The 20858-nt window shown below is 40.7% G+C and overlaps 1 protein-coding gene across 2 annotated transcripts in view; it reads left to right on the top strand.

Moving 5' to 3' along the window:
• FARP2 (FERM, ARH/RhoGEF and pleckstrin domain protein 2) overlaps positions 1 to 20858 on the top strand; it is a 198826-nt gene that overhangs the window by 50585 nt on the left and 127383 nt on the right. For both annotated transcript variants that reach the window (XM_074964209.1, XM_074964208.1), the window contains exons 3-4: positions 6294 to 6398; positions 8643 to 8685. In XM_074964209.1, the coding sequence (XP_074820310.1) occupies positions 6294 to 6398; positions 8643 to 8685 (148 nt within the window). The remainder of the gene's footprint in view (positions 1 to 6293; positions 6399 to 8642; positions 8686 to 20858) is intronic.

The raw sequence follows: 20858 nt of genomic DNA, 5'->3' as shown, positions 1-20858 counted from the left end.
TGAGTTAACTGCGATTAATCAACAGCCCTAATAATTTGTTAAGGCTATGGAGGTTAATCTCTTGGAGGGAAGTTTAAATGTGTTGTGTTTGTACTTTGTTTAGGTTAGAAACAGGTTGCTTTCTTTCAGACTCATTGTGGGGAAAAGAATACTTTTGAAAGTGAAAATATAGATAGAATAATATTTAAGTAATAATGTGGGTCTGACAAGTACACAGCCCAAAATAATTGTAATCTGGCCCCAGAAGAGGTGGGAGAACGTAACACTACTTTTCTGTTGCTTATCCCTTAGACAGCTAAATCACACAACACTCAGTGGATGAGATGCATTTCCAGCTATCACTGATAATAATTTATCACTCAGAAGTATGTTCTCTGAATTCAGCTTGTGCCCTGGAAGAATGCTGGTGAGACATCTCTTTTCCATGAAAACTGTTCTACCTGCTATCAGTTGTGTTGAATCAAAAGTATTCCTTTTTGTCACAAGTTTGCTGTCTGATTTACAATAAGATCATTTTGGAGATTACAGATTGGGCACTTCATAAAGGAAATACAAATATGAAAATCAATCCATTCACTAATTTACCAGGCAATGGAAAACGTACCAGTGTGCTTCCGTTGGGATGTAGAATTGCAGGTTGTATTCATTACATATTCCATTTAGTAAGCAAAACAAAAAAGAGGTAGAAAGTTTTATTGGTCTTTCAGTTTTGGTACAAAATTGGTGCCAGATTTATTACCACTGAATATTTTTGTGCAGGAGCGATGCTTTCCTCTGCAATCTCAACCTGTAAGAGATCCCATTTGACTCCAGATTCCTTCCTGTCAGGGAGGCAGGGCTGTAGAGATAAGTGTAACTAAATAGATTGTCCTTCTGTTAATGTGACGGGGAATTTGCTCAAAGGGTAGTGTAGCCCAAGGATGTATTATTTTTCTCCCAAAGACCCTTTATTCTGTGGGGCCCTCTTTAAGGAGGTTTTTTGGGGCAGCAGCAAGTAGAGAATCGGGGGTGGGGGGGTTGGAGTGGTGCAGGGCCAGGAGGGAATGTGAAGGCACAGGGCCCTCTGCATGGATTGCCATGGCTTCTGGACTAAACTCCTTCCCTGTTCTTCATGGACCAATGCCTTGTGGAATCTTCCTCCCATTTGTCCCACTTTCTAAGATGTATTATTTTTGCAGGAAAGGTAATCGGGCCCTTATGACTTTAAAGTCTAATCAGAATTATTTCTAGAACTCTAATAATTCTGCAGAAATATAGATTTGATAATCTCAACAGAGCCCCTTTGTGAAACATTGTTATAACACCACAGCTGAAGTTCATAGGGCCAGGTTTTGCCCTCAGTGTATGTATACAACTGCAATGGCAGAAGCTTAGTCGTGGCAGTATTTGGCCCATGTAATTCCAAATCCTGAAAGGCTAGACACCTGTAACTCCCACTGAAGTCAAACCAGGATTGCGCCTCTGATGAGAAATTTGCAGTATTTGAACACTTTTGGGTGTCTCTTCAAGCCTGAACTGAATATTCAAGTTCATACAAATTTTACTATATGTTGCTGATTCTATTTCCTTTTGGAACATGAATTTTATTATTAACAGTAAGTAATTGTGTCTAAAGCTGAAGCACCATATCCTTTTATCTGCCTGCCACTTTATTTTTCTTTTACAGAAATCTTTATGAACTTCTATAATAATTCTGTAATATTAGTTGTAGTAGACTGTTGGCAGAGCATAGGGAATGCGACAATTTCAGAACTTGATGTGTGCAATAATGAGGAATTCCTATTGAAATGTTTGTGACCTTTAAAGAATCTAGTATGCATTCATATACACAGTTTCCTACACTATCAAAATTCTAAGTACATTATAGAACATGTTTAAGAGAACTTGCCTGGTGCAGCTCTTATGCAGGCATAACTGATATGAAATTGACAGTACAAAATCTAATTTTGAAATTTACAAAATCAAAAGACTTAGGAGTCTTGTCAAACAGTGGAGTTGTATCTTGGCAGATGAACTGGAAATGGGTAAATGCAACAAACAACTTGAGAAACTAAATCAAATTCTCCCAGGCAAAATTTTCCCACAGGACTTGAAACAAAGAATAATGAAATACTTTGTTCGGTCCCAAGCTTTTCTAACTTATTTTCATCAACACATTACTTACTCCTACTCTTTGTAAATGCAACATTCTTTGATACATTTTATATTTAAAGGGAACGCAGTCAACTTAACAATCACATTGCTATCTGAATTTTTACTTAGTACTGTTGCTAGTAACTCCAGAGCTACTGTAATTAAAAGATGGGAGAAATATTTTTCTCCATGTTTTTCATTTTTAACAATTTGATAGTACTTTATATAATTTACAAATTTTATTGTTTCCCTGTATAGTCAGTTAAGTTGGTCACTTTTCCCCTGTGAGTGTCTTTCACACAAGGTGTGGAGAGGGAAAGAAGTATTTGGGAAATAGGAAAAAAGAAAATAATTTGTTTTTAAAAAAAGACAGGAGAACTCAGGAGGCAGGTTTAGTACCTGAACATTTTCTACTTTTTTGTTTTGAAATTGACTAGATTTCAGTATTATAGTGCCTTCTAAGCTTTGGAGAGGGATTCCTACAGTAGGGCTGTCAAGGTTCCTCCCCCACTCTGAACTCTAGGGTACAGATGTGGGGATCTGCATGAAAAACCTCCTAAGCTTATCTTTACCAGCTTAGGTCAAAACTTCCCCAAGGTACAAAATATTCCACCCTTTTGTCCTTGGATTGGCCGCTACCACCACCAGACAAATACTGGTTACTGGGGAAGAGCTGTTTGGACACGTCTTTCCCCCCAAAATACTTCCCCAAAACCTTGCACCCTACTTCCTGGACAAGGTTTGGTAAAAATCCTCACCAATTTGCCTAGGTGACTACAGACCCAGACCCTTGGATCTTAAGAACAATGAACAATCCTCCCAACACTTGCACCCTCCCTTTCCTGGGAAATGTTGGATAAAAAGCCTCACCAATTTGCATAAGGTGACCACAGACCCAAACCCCTGGATCTGAGAACAATGAAAAAGCATTCAGTTTTCTTACAAGAAGACTTTTAATAAAAATAGAATTAGAAATAAGAAATCCCCCCTGTAAAATCAGGATGGTAAATACCTTACAGGGTAATTAGATTCAAAACATAGAGAACCCCTCTAGGCAAAAACCTTAAGTTACAAAAAAGATACACAGACAGAAATAGTTATTCTATTCAGCACAATTCTTTTCTCAGCCATTTAAAGAAATCATAATCTAACACATACCTAACTAGATTACTTACTAAAAGTTCTAAGGCTTCATTCCTGGTCTATCCCCGGCAAAGACAAAATGTAGACAGACACACACAAACCCTTTGTTTCTCTCCCTCCTCCCAGCTTTTGAAAGTATCTTGTCTCCTCATTGGTCATTTTGGTCAGGTGCCAGTGAGGTTACCTTTAGCTTCTTAACCCTTTACAGGTGAGAGGAGATTTCCTCTGGCCAGGAGGGATTTTAAAGGGGTTTACCCTTCCCTTTATATTTATGACAAGGGCAAACTTGAAAATGAAAACATTCAAACAACATGATTCTTTACCAAAAATCTTCTGTATTCTACCTTACTATAATTAGTACTGTAATTATATTTGAATTTAGCAGTTTTTAAATAGAAGTTAGCTTCCTGTTACCTATTAAACCTACTGATCAAGACATTGAGAGAAGAGGCATAAGAAACAAGATAATTTAACAATTCTTCAAATTATTTACTTAGAAAAAATTGTTTATATGCAGAATGCACTGAATAAATAAAATTGACTGATGTATTAAAATGGCAGTAAACATATATTTTTGAAGAAGTTTTCCATTCTAATAAGAAATATTAATTACATAAGAACGGCCATACTGGGTCAGACCAAAGGTTCATCTAGCCCAGTATCCTGTCTTCCGACAGTGGCCAATGTCAGGTGCCACAGAGGGAATGAACAGAACAGGTAATCATCAAGTGATCCATTCCCTGCCGCTCATTCACAGTTTCTGGCAAACAGAAGCTAGGGACATCATCCCTGCTCTTCCTGGCTAATAGGCATTGATGAACCTATCCTCCATGAATTTATCTAGTTCTTTTTTGACCCCTGTTATAGTCTTGGCCTTTACAGCATCCTCTGGCAAAGGGTTCCACAGGTTGACTGTACGTTGTGTGAAGAAATACTTCCTTTGTTTGTTTTTAACCAAAATCATATGAACATCCAGAGATCTGACTCATTCAAGTATACACAATCTCTTTTGAGCAATGCAGATTCCTTTAGGGTACTCAACTGGAAAATCTTACTACCAAGACTAAGTTAAAATACTTTATTAAGGGCATATTGGACGTTCTCCTTCACAGTACCAGAATTACCTGCTGAAATCTAGACTGAAGGAGAAACTGATCATTATCACTGAGTCTTGAACATAAATATTAATAAACAGAAAGGGAAAAACTAGAATTGTTTTTTCTAGAAAACACCTTTTTATAGAGGGTGGGGGCTGTGGTTTGAGTTTCCATTTCTCATTTAGTTTGTATTGCAGTGTTTTGTACAGTGAGAGCACAGCGATGTGCTGCCAAAATTTGAACAAAGTGCTTCCTCAAAAATGTTCCACCTCATTCATTCATACATGCATTTCCCAGGGTAAAATATATTCCTGCCTCATCCAAAAATCCATTAGTTCCTTACTCTTCCTCCTTATCTTGTTAAATAAAAATGTATGTATTCCATATTTCCTCACTCCCCAAACTAATCATTCTCTAATTCTCTCCCCTCCCCCCAAGGTACAAGTATTTCTTGTCCTGCCTTGCTTATCCCTTGTCCTTCCATCTCAAGTAGGTTCCTTTAGGTGGCTCCTCTACCTGGCTACCTTCCATCAGCATTGATAGTGACGGATGTTTTGTACTGTGGCCTCTGCTGGCAGCAATGGTGGTAGGCAAGCAGTCATAGTATCTGGTTTTGAGGTGGTTGGTTGGATGTGGGTGAGGTTCTCTCTGGTAGTGAGCTAGATACTTAACTTGGAGAATAGATTCCGTTTGGTTTTTGAGTGTGTAAGCTCTCCTAGTTGCTCATGATAGACCTAGCTCAGCGAGAGAGATGGGTTTTCGGTGGCTACAGAACTTCTGCCCCATGTGGCTTCAGCTTAGCCTTGTCTCTTTCCTTATCTCTTTTCCTTTTGTGTTGCTGGAGCTATACGTTTCCTCATCCCTATATCCACCATGTGGAACATTCCCCATGCAATCTAGATACACTAACTGATGGGGGAATTCATGAAAGGCGTTCCCCCTCGCAGCAGCTGTTAGTCATGCAATAGTGGGAACAGAGAGACAGCTGAAAATTTGAATAAGTAGGTCCAACTTTAGCATTTTGGGTAGGTTATGAAATTTTTTGCTGTTTCCTCCACTTAATGTAATCAATTTGTATCCATGATGGTTGTGTCTCTGTGCAAAATTGGTATAAAGATTGTGGGGAAAGTTAGCGAGTTGATTCTTTGGGATGTGTTGCAAATTAATTTTACACACACAGCATGTGTGAGAGAGATGGAGATGTTTAGACTCCAGAAGCTTCCTGACACAGAAGTGGAGCCCAGGTGTGTATACCTTAAGACCGTAGCAATCATGTTGTGTTTTTTCCTGGATGTCCTTACAAGAAAAAAAGCTAGACATGAAAGTTGAGATTCTCCATCACAGAGCCCATATTTTAGCTCTGTCAGTGAGGGACTCGTGTGTGGGTCCTCCAGCTCATTCGTGGACCAGCATCCTGTGAATCTTTTCAAATATACATTAGAGGCCATATCTTTGGCCCCACTAAGTCCCACTGTATTGCTCTGGAAGTACAAGGGGGACTTAAAGCTGCCTCAAGTTGCCAGCTGAGGATTTCCTAGTTGAGGGTGAATTCTCATTCAGCATAGCCAACTCTGTGCAATTGCAAGTAATTATAAATTAGAGCAGCACTAAGGTGTTATAACTCATATTGCTGCTCTGGTTTAAAACTATCTCTCCTCTCCCCCTTCAGGTGCACTCAGGATCTGTGCTAATTTATTGAAATACCCACTCGTAATTTTAACTGAGTTAGTGTGTGTTTGTACAGAGCCTAATGCTGGTTGGGGCTTTCTAATGCTACAGTAATATTAGTGATCAATAATACAAAAGTGTTTTCAAACATTTTTTCCACTGCTTTTAAAAGTTAATACATCTTGTTTCCACTTTGTAATAAACTTTGAATTATAGTTAATCTTGTTATACTTCTTATTTTTACTCTTCCAGTCAAAGTGCTATGGCCAGACGTTGCTGACAGAGGTTTATAAGCATTTGAATTTGGTTGAGTCCGACTACTTTGGAATTGAGTTCCAGAACATCCAGTCGTATTGGGTATGTCATGGTTCCTGATTAATTCATTATAAAAAGAATTCAGCTTGGATGAATGCTGCCACCTGACAGTCAGAAGAAGTTTGTGTATACTTGTGGCTATAAAGCTGGTTCACCTATCAATCAGGTCAATGTACTACTTCACAAAATATGTAATTTAAAAAGATACATAGGAAGAGAATCTGATTCATCTTACTCCCTCTCCATCCCAAAATAAAAATAAAAATAAATTATCCATTTACTGATGCTTCTACTCAATAAAGGTGTTAGATCACATTAATTAAATCTTATGGGCTATCAGCCCAGATATTGCCAATTGCTCTTTTTTCTTTTATTCCTTATTCTGCTTGTATTGTTTGAACTCAATCCTTTCCTTTCCCAAAATTTACATCAGAAGCATAGGAACTTTTTGAATGGCTTCTTTACCAACTTTGTGTTTTAAGAGAAGGAATTGACCACACACAGACTCTTCTTTATTATCTTTACACGGTATTGTAGCTTCAGTGTATATATTCCAGACTATGATGAATGTTATAGGTTTTTTGTTCTATTTATGCTGCCCCCATATATTCAAAATTTATTAATTTTTGTCTGAAAATTCAAAGATGTAATACCCTCCCTCTGTGAAAATTAAGTTACTCAAAATGCAGAGTCTCCACACAACATTACGTAGGCGTAATTTGGTCTAGTTAATGTCTTTCATTGCTTTCATTGTTGATGTTTTTTCAGTGTTTATATTGGTGGTAGCTTTTTAAAAATATGAGTGCACATATGTAGGGATTGTGCTTTCTTTCGCTATAAAAGAGGAATAATTTTGTGGAAAACTCTGAAGTCACACTTTTTAGTCAAGCTTTGCATCACCATAGTTAAGTGAGCCAGGCCAAATGTAGAAGGGAAAGGGGAGGGCTGGCACTTAGCCTCCATCATACATGTAAAGCTGAGAATCTAAAGGTATGAGTTGCCCAAATTCCACACACTTTTTGATGTTTGTGTGCAATGGTGTGGTTTCAACATGGTTCCATGGCCCACTCCTTTCAGCATTGGTGGCACAGTTTGCTCCCTTTCTCGTGTGACTCCTTCCATACATTGACGAAGGAAACTTAGCACTATACTTATCACAGTGTTTTTTTTTTTTTTGCAATATATTTTTGTTGTTGATATATACCTACTTCAGGGGTGGCCAACCTGAGCTTGAGAAAGAGCTAGAATTTACCAATGTACATTGCCAAAGAGCCACAGTAATAAGTCAGCAGCCCCCCATCAGCTCCCCCACCCTGCTCCCAGTGCCTACTACCCACCGACAGCCCTGCCAATCAGCGCCTCCCCCTCCCTCCCTGCACCTCCCAATCAGCTGTTTCGAGGCTTTGTTGGGGGGAGGCGTGAGGGCAAGGCAGGCTCGGGGAAGGGGTGGAGTGGGGGAAGGGCCTGTGGCAGAGCCAGGGGTTGAGCAGTGAGCATTCCCCGACACATTGGAAAGTTGGCACTTGTAGCTCCAGCCCCGGAGTCAATGCCTATGCAAGGACTGCATATAAACTTCTGAAGAGCCGCATGCGGCTCTGGAGCCACAGGTTGGCCACCCCTGACCTACTTCTTAAGATTAAATCATGGCTAAGCATATTTGTTTAACTGATGGAAGAAAATTGTTATGCTATTCAGTGAAATAGGGAGGGAGAAATACGTGTTCATTTAGTAAGTACTTCTTACAGTTGGTTTTTGGTTTTGATGTTTTACAACATTTATGACAGGTTTCAGAGTAACAGCCGTGTTAGTCTGTATTCGCAAAAAGAAAAGGAGTACTTGTGGCACCTTAGAAAGTAACAAATTTATTTGAGCATAAGCTTTCGTGAGCTACACAAAGTAAAACTATTTCCCCATGTTTATTCCCCTCCTCCACTGTTCCTCAGACGTTCTTGTGAACTGCTGGAAATGGCCCACCTTGATTATCACTACAAAAGGTTCCCCCCCCCCCCCCCCCCCGCTCTCCTGCTGGTATTAACTCATCTTAAGTGATCACTCTCCTTACAGTGTGTATGGTAACACCCATTGTTTCATGTTCTCTGTATATATAAACCTCCCCACTGTATTTTCCACTGAATGCATCCGATGAAATGAGCTGTAGCTCACGAAAGCTTATGCTCAAATAAATTTGTTCGTCTCTGAGGTGCCACAAGTACTCCTTTTCTTTTTACAACATTTATGTAGCATTAGAGTATGGATATTAATTTTTAACTTTTGTCTCACTTCCAGATTTGGCTTGAACCTATGAAACCTGTCATTAAACAAGTACGAAGTAAGTACATATTTAATTTTTTTTAAAAGTTTTCCTTTAATTTTCAGGAATTTAATTTGGTTTGTTTTCATAGTTGTTACTTGATTTTTATAGTCAGGTTTGCTGGTTTTGTGCTTGTCATTACCATACATAGTTGATTAAACATACATCTACAAACTCAAACCTTCAAGATGGCTTCAAACCCTCTAATAGTATCAAAAATTTCTAGAATATATGGCATTCATAGTTTTACTACCCTATTAAATTACTGCATGCTTTGTGGGCTATTTTGAATTAAATGTAGATGTTTCTTTTTCTAGAAAGCTAACTTGCTGCTTCCTCAGAGACCTAAATCTTGTCCAGTGAATTGCTTGCTATTTGTCCATAAGGTCTCTGTTCTGTGAGGTTTGAATACCCACTTCCATTCACTTAAGTGGAGGCTGAGTGTGTTCAGTATCTCATATATGATTAAGCTCTAAGACAGCCAACAAATGGAAGACTTATTTTCCTCCTTATAAGCCTTCCTTGTATCTAAATCCCAATATATGCTTTGCTTTGATACAGTTAATTTATAAAATGTGACTATCTTGTGTTAGACCACAAAACGATAAAGCACTCAGTTGCTTCCATTGTGGTAACACGTAGTAGCCATAAACCACACAATCTTGGTCTTGTTCCTTATGGACTCTGCAGTAGGGGATTACATTCTTAACATCTCTGAGATATCCTTCTCTAAATGTGGCACGCCATCTCTACAGATAGTGTGAAGTGTATACACAAACTTGAGTCTGATACCAGCTAATGTCTGGAATGTGGGAAATCTAAAGTCCTTAGCTGTGTTGTGTTAAGCCATGACTAACGGCCCTGTTAAACATGGATTCAGAAGGCAGCTATCTATTTAGTTATTTAGGGGATATTTGGAAAATATTTTTTGGAAGAGGGAAATAAAGAGTTCGTATTTGGACTTGTAAACCTTAATCTGGGTGGAACTTCAAATTACTGAGAACCTGTCACTTTGCAATGATATACATCTGGGTAGATTGGATCAGATGCTGTTAGTTTTAGGTGAAGAGTATCAGTCACTTTGTTGGAGCTTTGTTTAGCTTAGGTTGTTTTGATGTGGAAAGAAACAGAAATGTTCTGGTTTACTACACCCAGTTATGTAGGAGGAGGACAATCTCTGTGGTGAAATTGCTTCCAGTCTTTGCCCAATAAGAGAGAGTTGCAGCACGGACATTCTCTGCTTTATTTTTCATCAAAGGCCCAAAGAAAGGATGGAAATGTGAGCCAATATCATTTGAAATCTAGCATGTGCAGCCTAATTCTTCAACCATGTAAAAGACATTCCTCTTCTAGAACAGGATCAAATTGGATACTCATTTGCTGCTTTTAAATGTAGGGGTTCATGGAATCACAAGTGCAGGAATATGTGGTGGATTCCCACTCCTGCCAACAGATTTATTGACTACACTATACAGGGCCTTTCTGTAATAATTTTTGGAGTTATTTTTTTCCGTTGCTGACAGTAGTCTGCGGAAGCTTACGTTAAGGAAGGAGGTCTTTGACAAATGGCCCCAGAACACTGTAGAAAGTTAGTATTTGGAGGTTTCTTTAGAAATTCTTCAATATAAACTGACCAACAAGAAATTGAGATGAACTGACTTTTTAGCTTAAACCCATGGTGCAAGTTTCCAACTTTCATCCTCTTCAACCTTAGAAAAATAAATAAATAGGCATAGTACTAGCTATAGAGAGAGGCTCTCCTGAAGAGGCTAAGTTCATTGTTCAGTCGAATTACCAATGGCAAGTTTCCCTTTTAAAGGATCATCTCCTTATGCATGCCAGATGATAGCTCCTGTGTATTCAAATGGTTTCTCTCTTGGGAGAGGAATTCTCTCCCAAGGAGAACAGTTGACAAAAAATTGGTGGGACCGTCACACTGTCTGAAGTGGCTTACGACCGAGTGTGCCAATCTCAGGGCAGATTGTCAAAAAGCAGGGCAGACAACCCAACCTGGTTGTATGTTCTATAATTACATTTCACCAACCCAGTAACAAATTTGAACTCCCAAAGTACTACAATAGGCTTATAACGGAGTCACAGACAATTCCCTTGGACATTTGTCTGTCTTGCCACCGCAAACTGGAATATATGATAAATGGTCACTTACACCAAAAATCACAAAATATTCAGGTTGCTTCCCATCCCAAGAGACCAGTCACTTACCCTAGATCAATTTGTACCTTAGATTTCACACTAAAGAAAATGTTGGTAGCCAATCCTGTAATAAATTAGCTAAAAGTTTATCATCAGTGGTTTGAGCATTGGCCTGCTAAACCCAGGGTTGTGAGTTCAATCCTTGAGGGGTCATTTAGGGATCTGGGGCAGAAATTGGGGATTGGTCCTGCTTTGAGCAGGGGGTTGGACTAGATGACCTCCTGAGGTCCCTTCCAACCCTGATATGCTATGATTCTATGAAATGAGTTTATCTGAGTTTCAAAAGGTGACACAGTTGTAGTATTCTGTCAATTCAAAATGTGTTTTAGGGCTAACCCATGCCAAACAGCATGGGGATTTCTTTGCTTATGTTTAGGAATCTTTGTCCCTCAGTGTCCAGACAGCGTGAAGGAGATTGTTTCTCCTCATCAGGGATTTTTATCCACTCCAGTTTCCAAACTGATGGGATGAGTTCATGTGTAGGTCTCTCCTTGCTGGAGAGAATTAGGAATACAATCAACAAGGTCTCTGTCCTTTGATGCTATACATGTCATTTGCTAATAATGGGCCATGTTGTGTGCTGAGCACTTTACCTTAATCAATGCTGCTCCTCCTGTTTGCTGAGTTACACAATTACAGAGGTTTACAAGGCAAACACTCAATATAAATCTATACCATGGGCTATAGAGATTATAAGCGAGATCAATACATGCAGCATCCTACAGGCATTTTATAAAAGGCTAAACACATTCTTATCAACTTGACATTTAATATCTGTTTTGACAATGCTAACGCACGGGCAAGCAAGACTGGTTTCCAGCTATACATTCGTAAGTGTTCAGTGAGGCCCAGGGCATTGGCTTGAGCTGGCACCTGGTTTGCCAGCATCACAGAGACACTTATAGGCATCAGCTGTGCAGTCATGCATCTAGCAAGTGCCTGTTCATTCTGTGTGCATCATGTACCATACTAGAATAGACTGGGGAAACTTAGATTTATACTAATATCTGCTACCTAATCGTACTGATGGCCAGGTGCTACCTGGTAAATAGTTTCATCAAAATACTGTCTTTGCAGACCATGGCCCAGAACATGGTGACATGCTAAACTATGGCTGAGGCCATTATCTGCTGACCTAAAGTCTATATTAAATTGAGTCTTTTTTTAGGTCAACTAGATTTTTAGGCCCTAAAAGACATTGGTGGTGGTGGTGACTATCTTTTGTCCCATGTTAAACCTGCAACTGCTGGAAAAGGAGGTTCAGTTTTTTAAAGCTGTTTTTGGGTAACTCCCAAGAGAGTGCTTTTCTTAAGTTAGTACTGAATACTGGAACCCCCTTTCCACACTCTCCTACTTTTAAAATTGACTTGAGAAACAAAACTTGCAGTAAAAGTGTGTGCATTCATGCAGAGAACTTTGAAAGTGTCACTTGTCTGCATGAACAATTTATTTTAGCTATTCTTATGGCATGCTGTGCACAAGGACATTTTGAATGGAAGAATTCTAACAGAACTTATATTGCATGTACAGCTCTTTGAGAATGAATTAACTGCTTTATTGGTTTTAAAATACATTAATTAGCAGGCAAGTATTGAGGCATGGACGAATGAAAACTGAAACTAAGGATTGTTTTTCATATTTTAAATCAACTAACTTTTTCCTTTGTGGAATTGTACAAAATATAGCTTTCCTTTTCAAGACTTTAAAAGGGTGTGGGAAATAGTATGTGTAAATGCTTTCCATTTTATTTTAAATGTCTTAAAAGTAAAATGTGCTTCAATTTCAAGTATGCTTGAAATTCTGTGACCTGAACACTAACAGATGTTTCAGATGAGCAGGTTTCTTGTTTTAAGTATTGCAGTTGAAAACAGGAAATCTCATTCTCCTTCAGTGAGGATTGCTCAAATCATCCAAGTTGCTCAGAACTCCAACAATAATATAAAGTCTTTCCCTGTACTTTCTCTTTTTTTTGGTTAATATTGATGTACTACTTGTTTTTTCAGTGTTTCCTTATGTTTTAATTTCTCAGCAAGAAGATGGTGAGGGTAGGTGTTCAATGGTCTTTAAGTTAATACAGTTCAGACATGATTATAGTTTTAGTGTATGGAGTTTATACAAATCTGTGAAGTAAATGATGTGTATGTAGTTTGGAGTCTTTGCTGACATGTTCTATGGCTGTAAAGACTTTAAAATATACTAAGAACATTACTAAAATTTACACTTGAACCAACCCTCTCTGTTCATCTATTTTGAATATATATAGACTTTTGTACAGTGTTCAATAGGGAGTTTATTTTCAATGACTTTGATAAAGAATATGGCAGTCACATTTGTCAAAGACTAGTTAATTTTTTTTTTTAAAGAACATACATGTTTCCCCTATTTATAATATGCTGTAGTCACTGACTTGGAGAAAAACTGACCTGCTAGCTTTATGGCAAATAACTAATAATCTGCCATTAGAAAAGGGCTTCCAAATTCCTCCAGTCTAAATTATAATGACCCTGGATATATCCTGCCTGCAACGCACATGACCTACACGTTGTGGTAAACCCAGGACAAACAGCTACAAAAGAGGGGTAATAATTAGTCCCAGGGGATTAAAAGGCCCCTCCCTATCCACTGAGGAGAGAGAACCATGGGGCAATAAGGTTCAGCTGGAAAAAGGGTTCCTAGAAAAAGGGTTCCTAGGTAACTAATTAGGTTCAGCTGACTCCAACTACTTGGGACCTTTTTAAACCCTCCCCTCGGTGGTAGGAGGGGGAGAGTAAAGGAGTGAGAGGAGCAGGGAAGCTGCCAGTAGGCTGTTGGCAGCAAGACACCAAACCTTCCCAGTAGGGAGGCTGCGCTCGCTCCCCAGAAGGGAAAGAAAACAAGCACAAGGGACTGACTGAGGAGAGGAGTAACAGGACCCTGTTCCACCTATAAGGATTCGCCTTGCCCCAAACCTGAGTCTCCAAGGCTAAAAAGAACTGAGCCTACTGAGGCGAGTAAGGTATTTTGCCACAACATATATACCCAGAGTATGAGTGTGGTTCTATATGTGCAGGGGGCTTTCAAAGGTCTGGGATGGTACTTTCAAAAGTGCTCAACATTAGCTTAACTCTGCTCCCATTGATGAATTAGGCAATTTTCTTCAATGGAAGCAGAGTTAGGCCAATGCTGAGTGCTTTTGAAAATCCCACTCATAACATCTCTAAAGATGCTCCTGATTTACACAAGTGGTCAGGTTTCAGAGAAACAGACGAATTAGTCTGTATCAGTAAAAACAACAAGGAGTCCTTGTGGCATCTTAGAGACTAACAAATTTATTTGGGCATAAGCTTTCGTGGGACAGGGAAGGTTTATGCCCATATAAATTTGTTAGTCTCTAAGGTGCCACAAGGACTCCTCATTGTTTTTACAAATGGTCAGGTAACTCTATTCTACCTCAACAAGCAGAAAGGGATAGGATACTGACTTTTGTTTTTGAAACCTTATATATATGTAGTTGGGCACTGTCCTGCAAGATGCTCCCAACAACCACTTGGCTGTCGGGAATAGACACTGTCTGGTGTTGACTCTCACAAATAGTCAGTGGCTCATAGAATATCAGGAATATTCTCAGGTGATAGTGGAATGGATTCCCAGTGGAGGGCACCAAAAATATATCTATTCACCATTCTTCTGAACAGCCCATCTTGCAAAAACCTTATTGGTACTGGCAGCTTCTGTGTTCTCTCTGCAGTTTCTCCCCATTCTTTCTAATAGCAAAGGTCCTTACCAAGCTCAGGAGAGGCAAAGCTTCCGTGATCTTAATCACTCTCTTCTAGCTGTAGCAGATCTTGTTCTCTAATTGCTCGGGTGGAGTTGGTGTGAAAGTCTGGCCATATCTGATCCCACAGAACACTGTTTCCTCTCTGCTCCCAGCCAAGGATCTCTCTGTCAGCGTGGCTGCTAAGAGGATAGGAACAGAGAGATTTGTCTGAACATGTGGAAAATGGGGAAATACATTGGGGGTATATGATATTTATAAAATGTACAGGTATCTGTGTGGTATTACCCTCCCTGATTACATAGTTAAATCATAGAGTTATAGAATTATAGAAATCTAGGGCTAGAAGGGACCTCGACAAGTCATCAGTCCAGCCCCTTATGCTGAAGCAGGGCCAAGTAAACCTAGACAATCCATCCAAACAGGTGTTTGTCCAGCAGGTTTTAAAAACCTCCAGTGATGGGGATTCCACAACCTCCCTTGGTAACCAAATCCATAGTTTAACTACCCTAGAAAGATTTTCCTAATATCTAACTTAAATCTCCCTTACTGCACGTTATACCCATTACTGCTTATCCTATCTTCAGTGAACATGAAGATCAATTCATCACAGTCTTCTTTATAACAGCCCTTAAAATATTTGAAGATTGGAATCAGGTCTCCCCTCAGTCTTCTTTTCTCAAGACTAAACATGCCCTTGGTTTTTTAATTTTTCCTCATAGATCAGGTTTTCTAAATCTTTTACCATTTTTGTTGCTCTCCTCTGGATTTCTCTCTAGTTTGTCCACATCTTCCCTAAAGTGTGGCGCCCAGAATTGGATGCAATACTCCAGCGGAGGCCTCACCTCCCTTGTTTTACGTACGAAACTCCTGTTAATACATCCCAGAATATTAGTCTTTTTTCGCAACAACATCACATTGTTGAGTCATGTTCAATTTTTGATCCACTACAACCCCTATATCCTTCTCAGCAGTATTACCACATAGCTAGTTATTCCTCATTTTGTAGTTGTGCATTTGATTTTTCTTCCTAAGTGAAGTACTCTGTACTGATCTTACTGAATTTCATCTTGTTGAAATCAGACCAGTTCTCAAATTTGTCAAGGTTGTTTTGAATTATAATTCTGTCCTCCAAAATGTTTGTAATCCCTCCTACTGTGGTGTCATCTGCATACTCTTCACTCCATTACCCAAGTTGTTAATGGAAATATTGAATAGTACCAGACCAGGCCTGACCCCAGCGGGATCTCCCTAGATACGTCTGCTTAGTCAGATAGCAAACCATTGAGAACTACTCTTTGAGTGTTGTCTTTCAACCAGTTGTACACCCTTTTTATAGTAATTTCATCTAGACTACATTTCCTTAGTTTGAGTGTCATGTGGGGATTGTATCAAAAGCTGTACTTAAAATAAAGATATATCACATCTACTGCTTCCTCCCTATCACTAAGCCAATAACTCTGTCAACGAAGGAAATTAGATTGGCATGATTTTCTTCTTGACAAATCCATGCTAGCTATTCCTTATAATCCTATTATCCTCCTAGATGCTTACAAATTGATTGTTTAATAATTTGTTCCAGTATCTTTCCAGGTATTGAAGTTAGGATGACTGGTCTGTAATTCCCCAGGTCCTCTTTTGCCCTTCTCTAGTCCTTCGGGAACTCACCCATCCTCCCTAAACTCTGAGGTAGTTGTTAATGGTGCCGAGATTGATTCATTTATATCTTATGTACCTTAGGATGGATTTCATCAGGCCCTGCCGACTTGAATGCATCTAATTTATCTAAATATTTTTTAAAATGTTCTTTCCCTATTTTGACTTGTTCCCCCTTGCTATTAATATTAATTGTGTTGAGTATCTGATCACCAATAAACTTTCTAGTAAAGACTGAAGCAATATAGACATTAAATACCTCATTAAAAACCTCAACTGCCTTATTGTCATTCTCCTTTCCCTTTAAGTAGAGGACTTACACTTTCCTTAGTCTTTTTCTTGCTCATAGTGTATTTAAGAACATAAGAACGGCCATACTGCGTCAGACCAATGGTCCATCTAGTGCAGTATCCTGTCTTCCAACAGAGGCCAATAGCCATTGCGCTGTGTGACGAAATACTTCCTTTTGTTTGTTTTAAACCTGCTGCCTATTAATTTCATTTGATGACCCCTAGTTCTTGTGTTATGAGAAGGAGTAAATAATACTTCCGTATTTACTTTCTCCACCCCAGTCATGATTTTATAGACTTCTATCATAGCCCCCCGCTTAGTCATCTCTTTTTCCAGGCTGAAAAGTCCCAGTCTTATTAATCTCTCCTCATATGGAAGCTGTTCCATACCCCTAATAATTTTTGTTGCCCTTTTCTGTACCTTTTCCAATTCCAATATATCTTTTTTGAGATGGGGTGACCAGATCATGCAGTATTCAAGATGTGGGCATACCGTGGATTTATATAGAGGCAATATGATATTTTCTGTCTTATTATCTATCCCTTTCTTAATGATTCCCAACATTCTGTTAGCTTTTTTGACTGCCACTGCACATTGAGTGGATGTTTTCAGAAAACTATCTATGGTGACTCCACGATCTCTTTTTTGTGTGGTAACAGCTGATTTAGACCCCATCATTTTATATAGTTGAGATTGTATTTTTCAATGTGCATTACTTTGCATTTACCAATACTGAATTTCATCTGCTATTTTGTTGCCAGTCACCCAGTTTTGTGAGATCCCTTTATAAGTCTTCACAGTCTGCTTTAAACTTAACTATCTTGAGTAGTTTTGTATCATCTGCAAATGTTGCCACCTCACTGTTTACCCCTTTTTCCAGATCATTTATGAATGTGTTGCACAGCACCTTGTGTCATCACCAGATCACTTACGAATGTGTTGAATAGTACAGGTCTAAGCACACCTGTATTTACCTCTCTCCATTCTAAAAACTGACCATTTATTCGTGTCTTCACCAAGTGCATGGCGGTTGTAGCAGCTTTTCTCCGTCGCCGCCATGTACATGTCTGCCCCTACCTAGACGACTGGCTCCTCCAGGGCCGCTCCCGTCAGCAGGTGGAAACACAGGTGAATATAGTCAGAGACACTTTCGACCAATTAGGTCTCATACTCAACATCAGCAAATCCGTGCTCACTCCAACTCAAAGAATAGAGTTCATTGGAACTGTTCTGGACGTGACTCAAGCGAGAGGATTTCTGCCAGAGATGCGTCACCTGTCCCTCTCACAAATAATCAGCAGTCTTTCCAGCTTCCCCACCACCACAGCAAGGCAGTGTCTCAGGCTGCTAGGCCATATGGCAGCCTACACATACCTGGTTCAACACGCCAGCTTGCGACTCAGACCCTTGCAAGTGTGGCTGGCGTCCGTGTATCAGCTGGGCTGCAACAGTCTGGACGCAGTGCTAACCATCCCTCGGCACACCCTCGATTCACTACAGTGGTGGCTGAATCCTCACGCAGTAGGCGCCGGAGTTCCTTTTCACCCACCCCAACCCACCCTGACCTTAGTTACAGACGCGTCCCGTGTTGGGCTGGGGAGTGCACCTCGGGAGCCTAACAACTCAGGGCTTGTGGCAAGTAGCGGAATTGGCCCTACATATCCACATCAAAGAACTCAGGGTGATCCATCTCGCTTGCCAGGCATTCTTGTCTCGCTTGCAGGGCCATTGCGTAGCAGTGATGACGGACAACACCACAGCTATGTTTTATGTAAATGAAGCAAGGCGGAGCCCACTCGTCTCTTCTCTGTCAGGAAGCCCTCCTACTATGGGAATTTTGCTTAGCCCACTCCATTCTCCTCCAGCCTTCATACCTGCCGGGCATTCAGAACATTCTGGCGGACAGACTGAGCAGATGCTTCCTCACATACGAGTGGTCAATCCGCCGGACATCATCCACTCCATCTTCCACAGCTGGGGGCTTCCCCAAATCGACCTGTTCGCCACATGGGCCAACAGGAAGTGCCCAACCTTTTGCTCCTTCAGGAGTCGCAGTCCAGGCTCGATCACAGATGCGTTCATGATCCCATGGAATGGGCAGCTGCTATACGCCTTCCCACCATTTCCACTGATCCACAAAGTGCTCCTCAAAATCCGCGGGGACAAAGCGGACATCATTTTGATGGCTCCAGCTTGGCTTTGCCAGTACTGGTACCCCACCCTCATGGACTTATTGGTCCAGCTGCTGATACGGCTACCTCTCATTCCCGACCTCATTACAAAGAACCAAAGTCTCCTCCTTCACTCAGACCTTCTGTCTCTCCACCTCGTGGCCTGGAGAATCCTTGGCTAAATCAGGCAGAGCTTGCCTGTTTGGATCAGGTGAAGCAGGTCCTTTTGGAAAGCCGCAAATCGTCTGCTAGGGCCACATACAGGGCGAAATGGAAAAGATTCTCCAGCTGGTGCACCCAAAGGCAGGTGCTCCCATCCCAGGCCCTCATTCCTTTTATCCTGGACTATCTCATGTACCTAAAGGACAAGCGTCTTGCATTTGGTTCTTTCAAGGTCCACCTTGTGGCCATCTCGGCCTTCCATCCAGGCGATTCTGGTCGTTCAGTGTTCGCTAATCCCATTGTGGGTCGTTTCGTGAAAGGCCTGGAGAAGATACATCCCCTGATAAAGCACCCCATCCTGGCTTGGGACCTTAACGTAGTCCTCTCCCGCCTCATGGGTCCTCCCTTTGAGCCCTCCTGTCCACTTCTTTACCTCTCTTGGAAAGTAACTTTTCTGGTGGCTATCACCTTGGCCTGATGTGTGTCTGAGCTGCAGGCCCTCACCTCAGAGCGCCTGTACACGATTTTTCATAAAGACAAGGTGCAACGTAGGCCTCATCCAGCTTTCCTTCCCAAGGTGGTGTCCCGTTTTCATATTAGCCGGGACATCTTCCTGCCTGTCTTTTGCCCAAAACCACACAACAGCTTTCAAGAACAAAAGCTGTACTCGCTGGATGTCAGGAGGGCACTCGCTTTCTACATCGAGCGAACAAGGCTGTTTGGAAAGACAACTCAGTTTTTTTTTTTTTTTTTTTTTTTTTTTTTGCAATAGCAGAACGGATGAAGGGATTATCAGTCTCTTCCCAGCGGCTCTCCTCCTGGATCACCACTTGTATCCGCACCTGTTATGACTTGGCAATAGTTCCTCTACCTGCTATTACAGCTCACTCCACGAGGGCACAGGTCTTGTCGGCAGCCTTTCTAGCCCAAGTACCTCTCCAGGAAATCTGCAGGGCCGTGATGTGGTCTTCTGTGCATACTTTCACGTCGCATTACGCCATCGTCCACCAATACAGAAATGATGCGGCCTTCGGTAGAGCGGTACTATGGTCAGCAATACCTTGACTCTGACCCCACCTCCTAGGTAAGGCTTGAGAGTCACCTAACTGGAATTGATATGAGCAAGCACTCGAAGAAGAAAAAACGGTTACTCACCTTTTATAACTGTTGTTCTTCGAGATGTGTTGCTCATATCTATTCCATTCCCCCCCCCACCTTCCCCTCTGTTGGAGTAGCCAGCAAGAAGGAACTGAAGGGGGGTCGGGCTGGCAGGGTCGAATATAGAGAACCATACCGGCGCCACTCCAGGGGGCTCCACAGGCGGCCCAACAGGTAGCTGCTAGGGAAAAAACTTCCGACAGCTGTGCACATGGTGTGCGCACGCACCTAACTGAAATAGAGATGAGCAACATATCTCGAAGAACAACAATTACAAAAGGTGAGTAACCGTTTTTTAATTTTTTCAGCCTAATGAAGTATTTATTTCTAGAGACACATCACTGAGAACTTTAAAGTGTTCAAGAGTGGTGATCTGTTATTGTCTCTAAATAGGTTTCAGAGTAACAGCCGTGTTAGTCTGTATTTGCAAAAAGAAAAGGAGTACTTGTGGCACCTTAGAGACTAACCAATTTATTTGAGCATAAGCTTTCGTGAGCTACAGCTCACTTCATTGGATGCATACTGTGGCTGCATACAGTATGCATCCGATGAAGTGAGCTGTAGCTCACGAAAGCTTATGCTCAAATAAATTGGTTAGTCTCTAAGGTGCCACAAGTACTCCTTTTCTTTTTGTCTCTAAATAGGAACCCTAATTATTTCACTCTGAGGGGTTTTATTCACATTCTCCTTTTTCCTCCAACTATCCCATGTCCTACTTCCTTTCCTCTGGTTGGGGCTGTAGTCACGATGAGGGTCTTACTTGTCTGATTCACTAAGGCTTTCAG

This window comes from Natator depressus, chromosome 9 (genome assembly GCF_965152275.1).
Source record: "Natator depressus isolate rNatDep1 chromosome 9, rNatDep2.hap1, whole genome shotgun sequence".
In the NCBI taxonomy this organism is placed as follows: domain Eukaryota; kingdom Metazoa; phylum Chordata; order Testudines; family Cheloniidae; genus Natator; species Natator depressus.
This window is presented reverse-complemented; position numbering and strand designations above follow the sequence as displayed.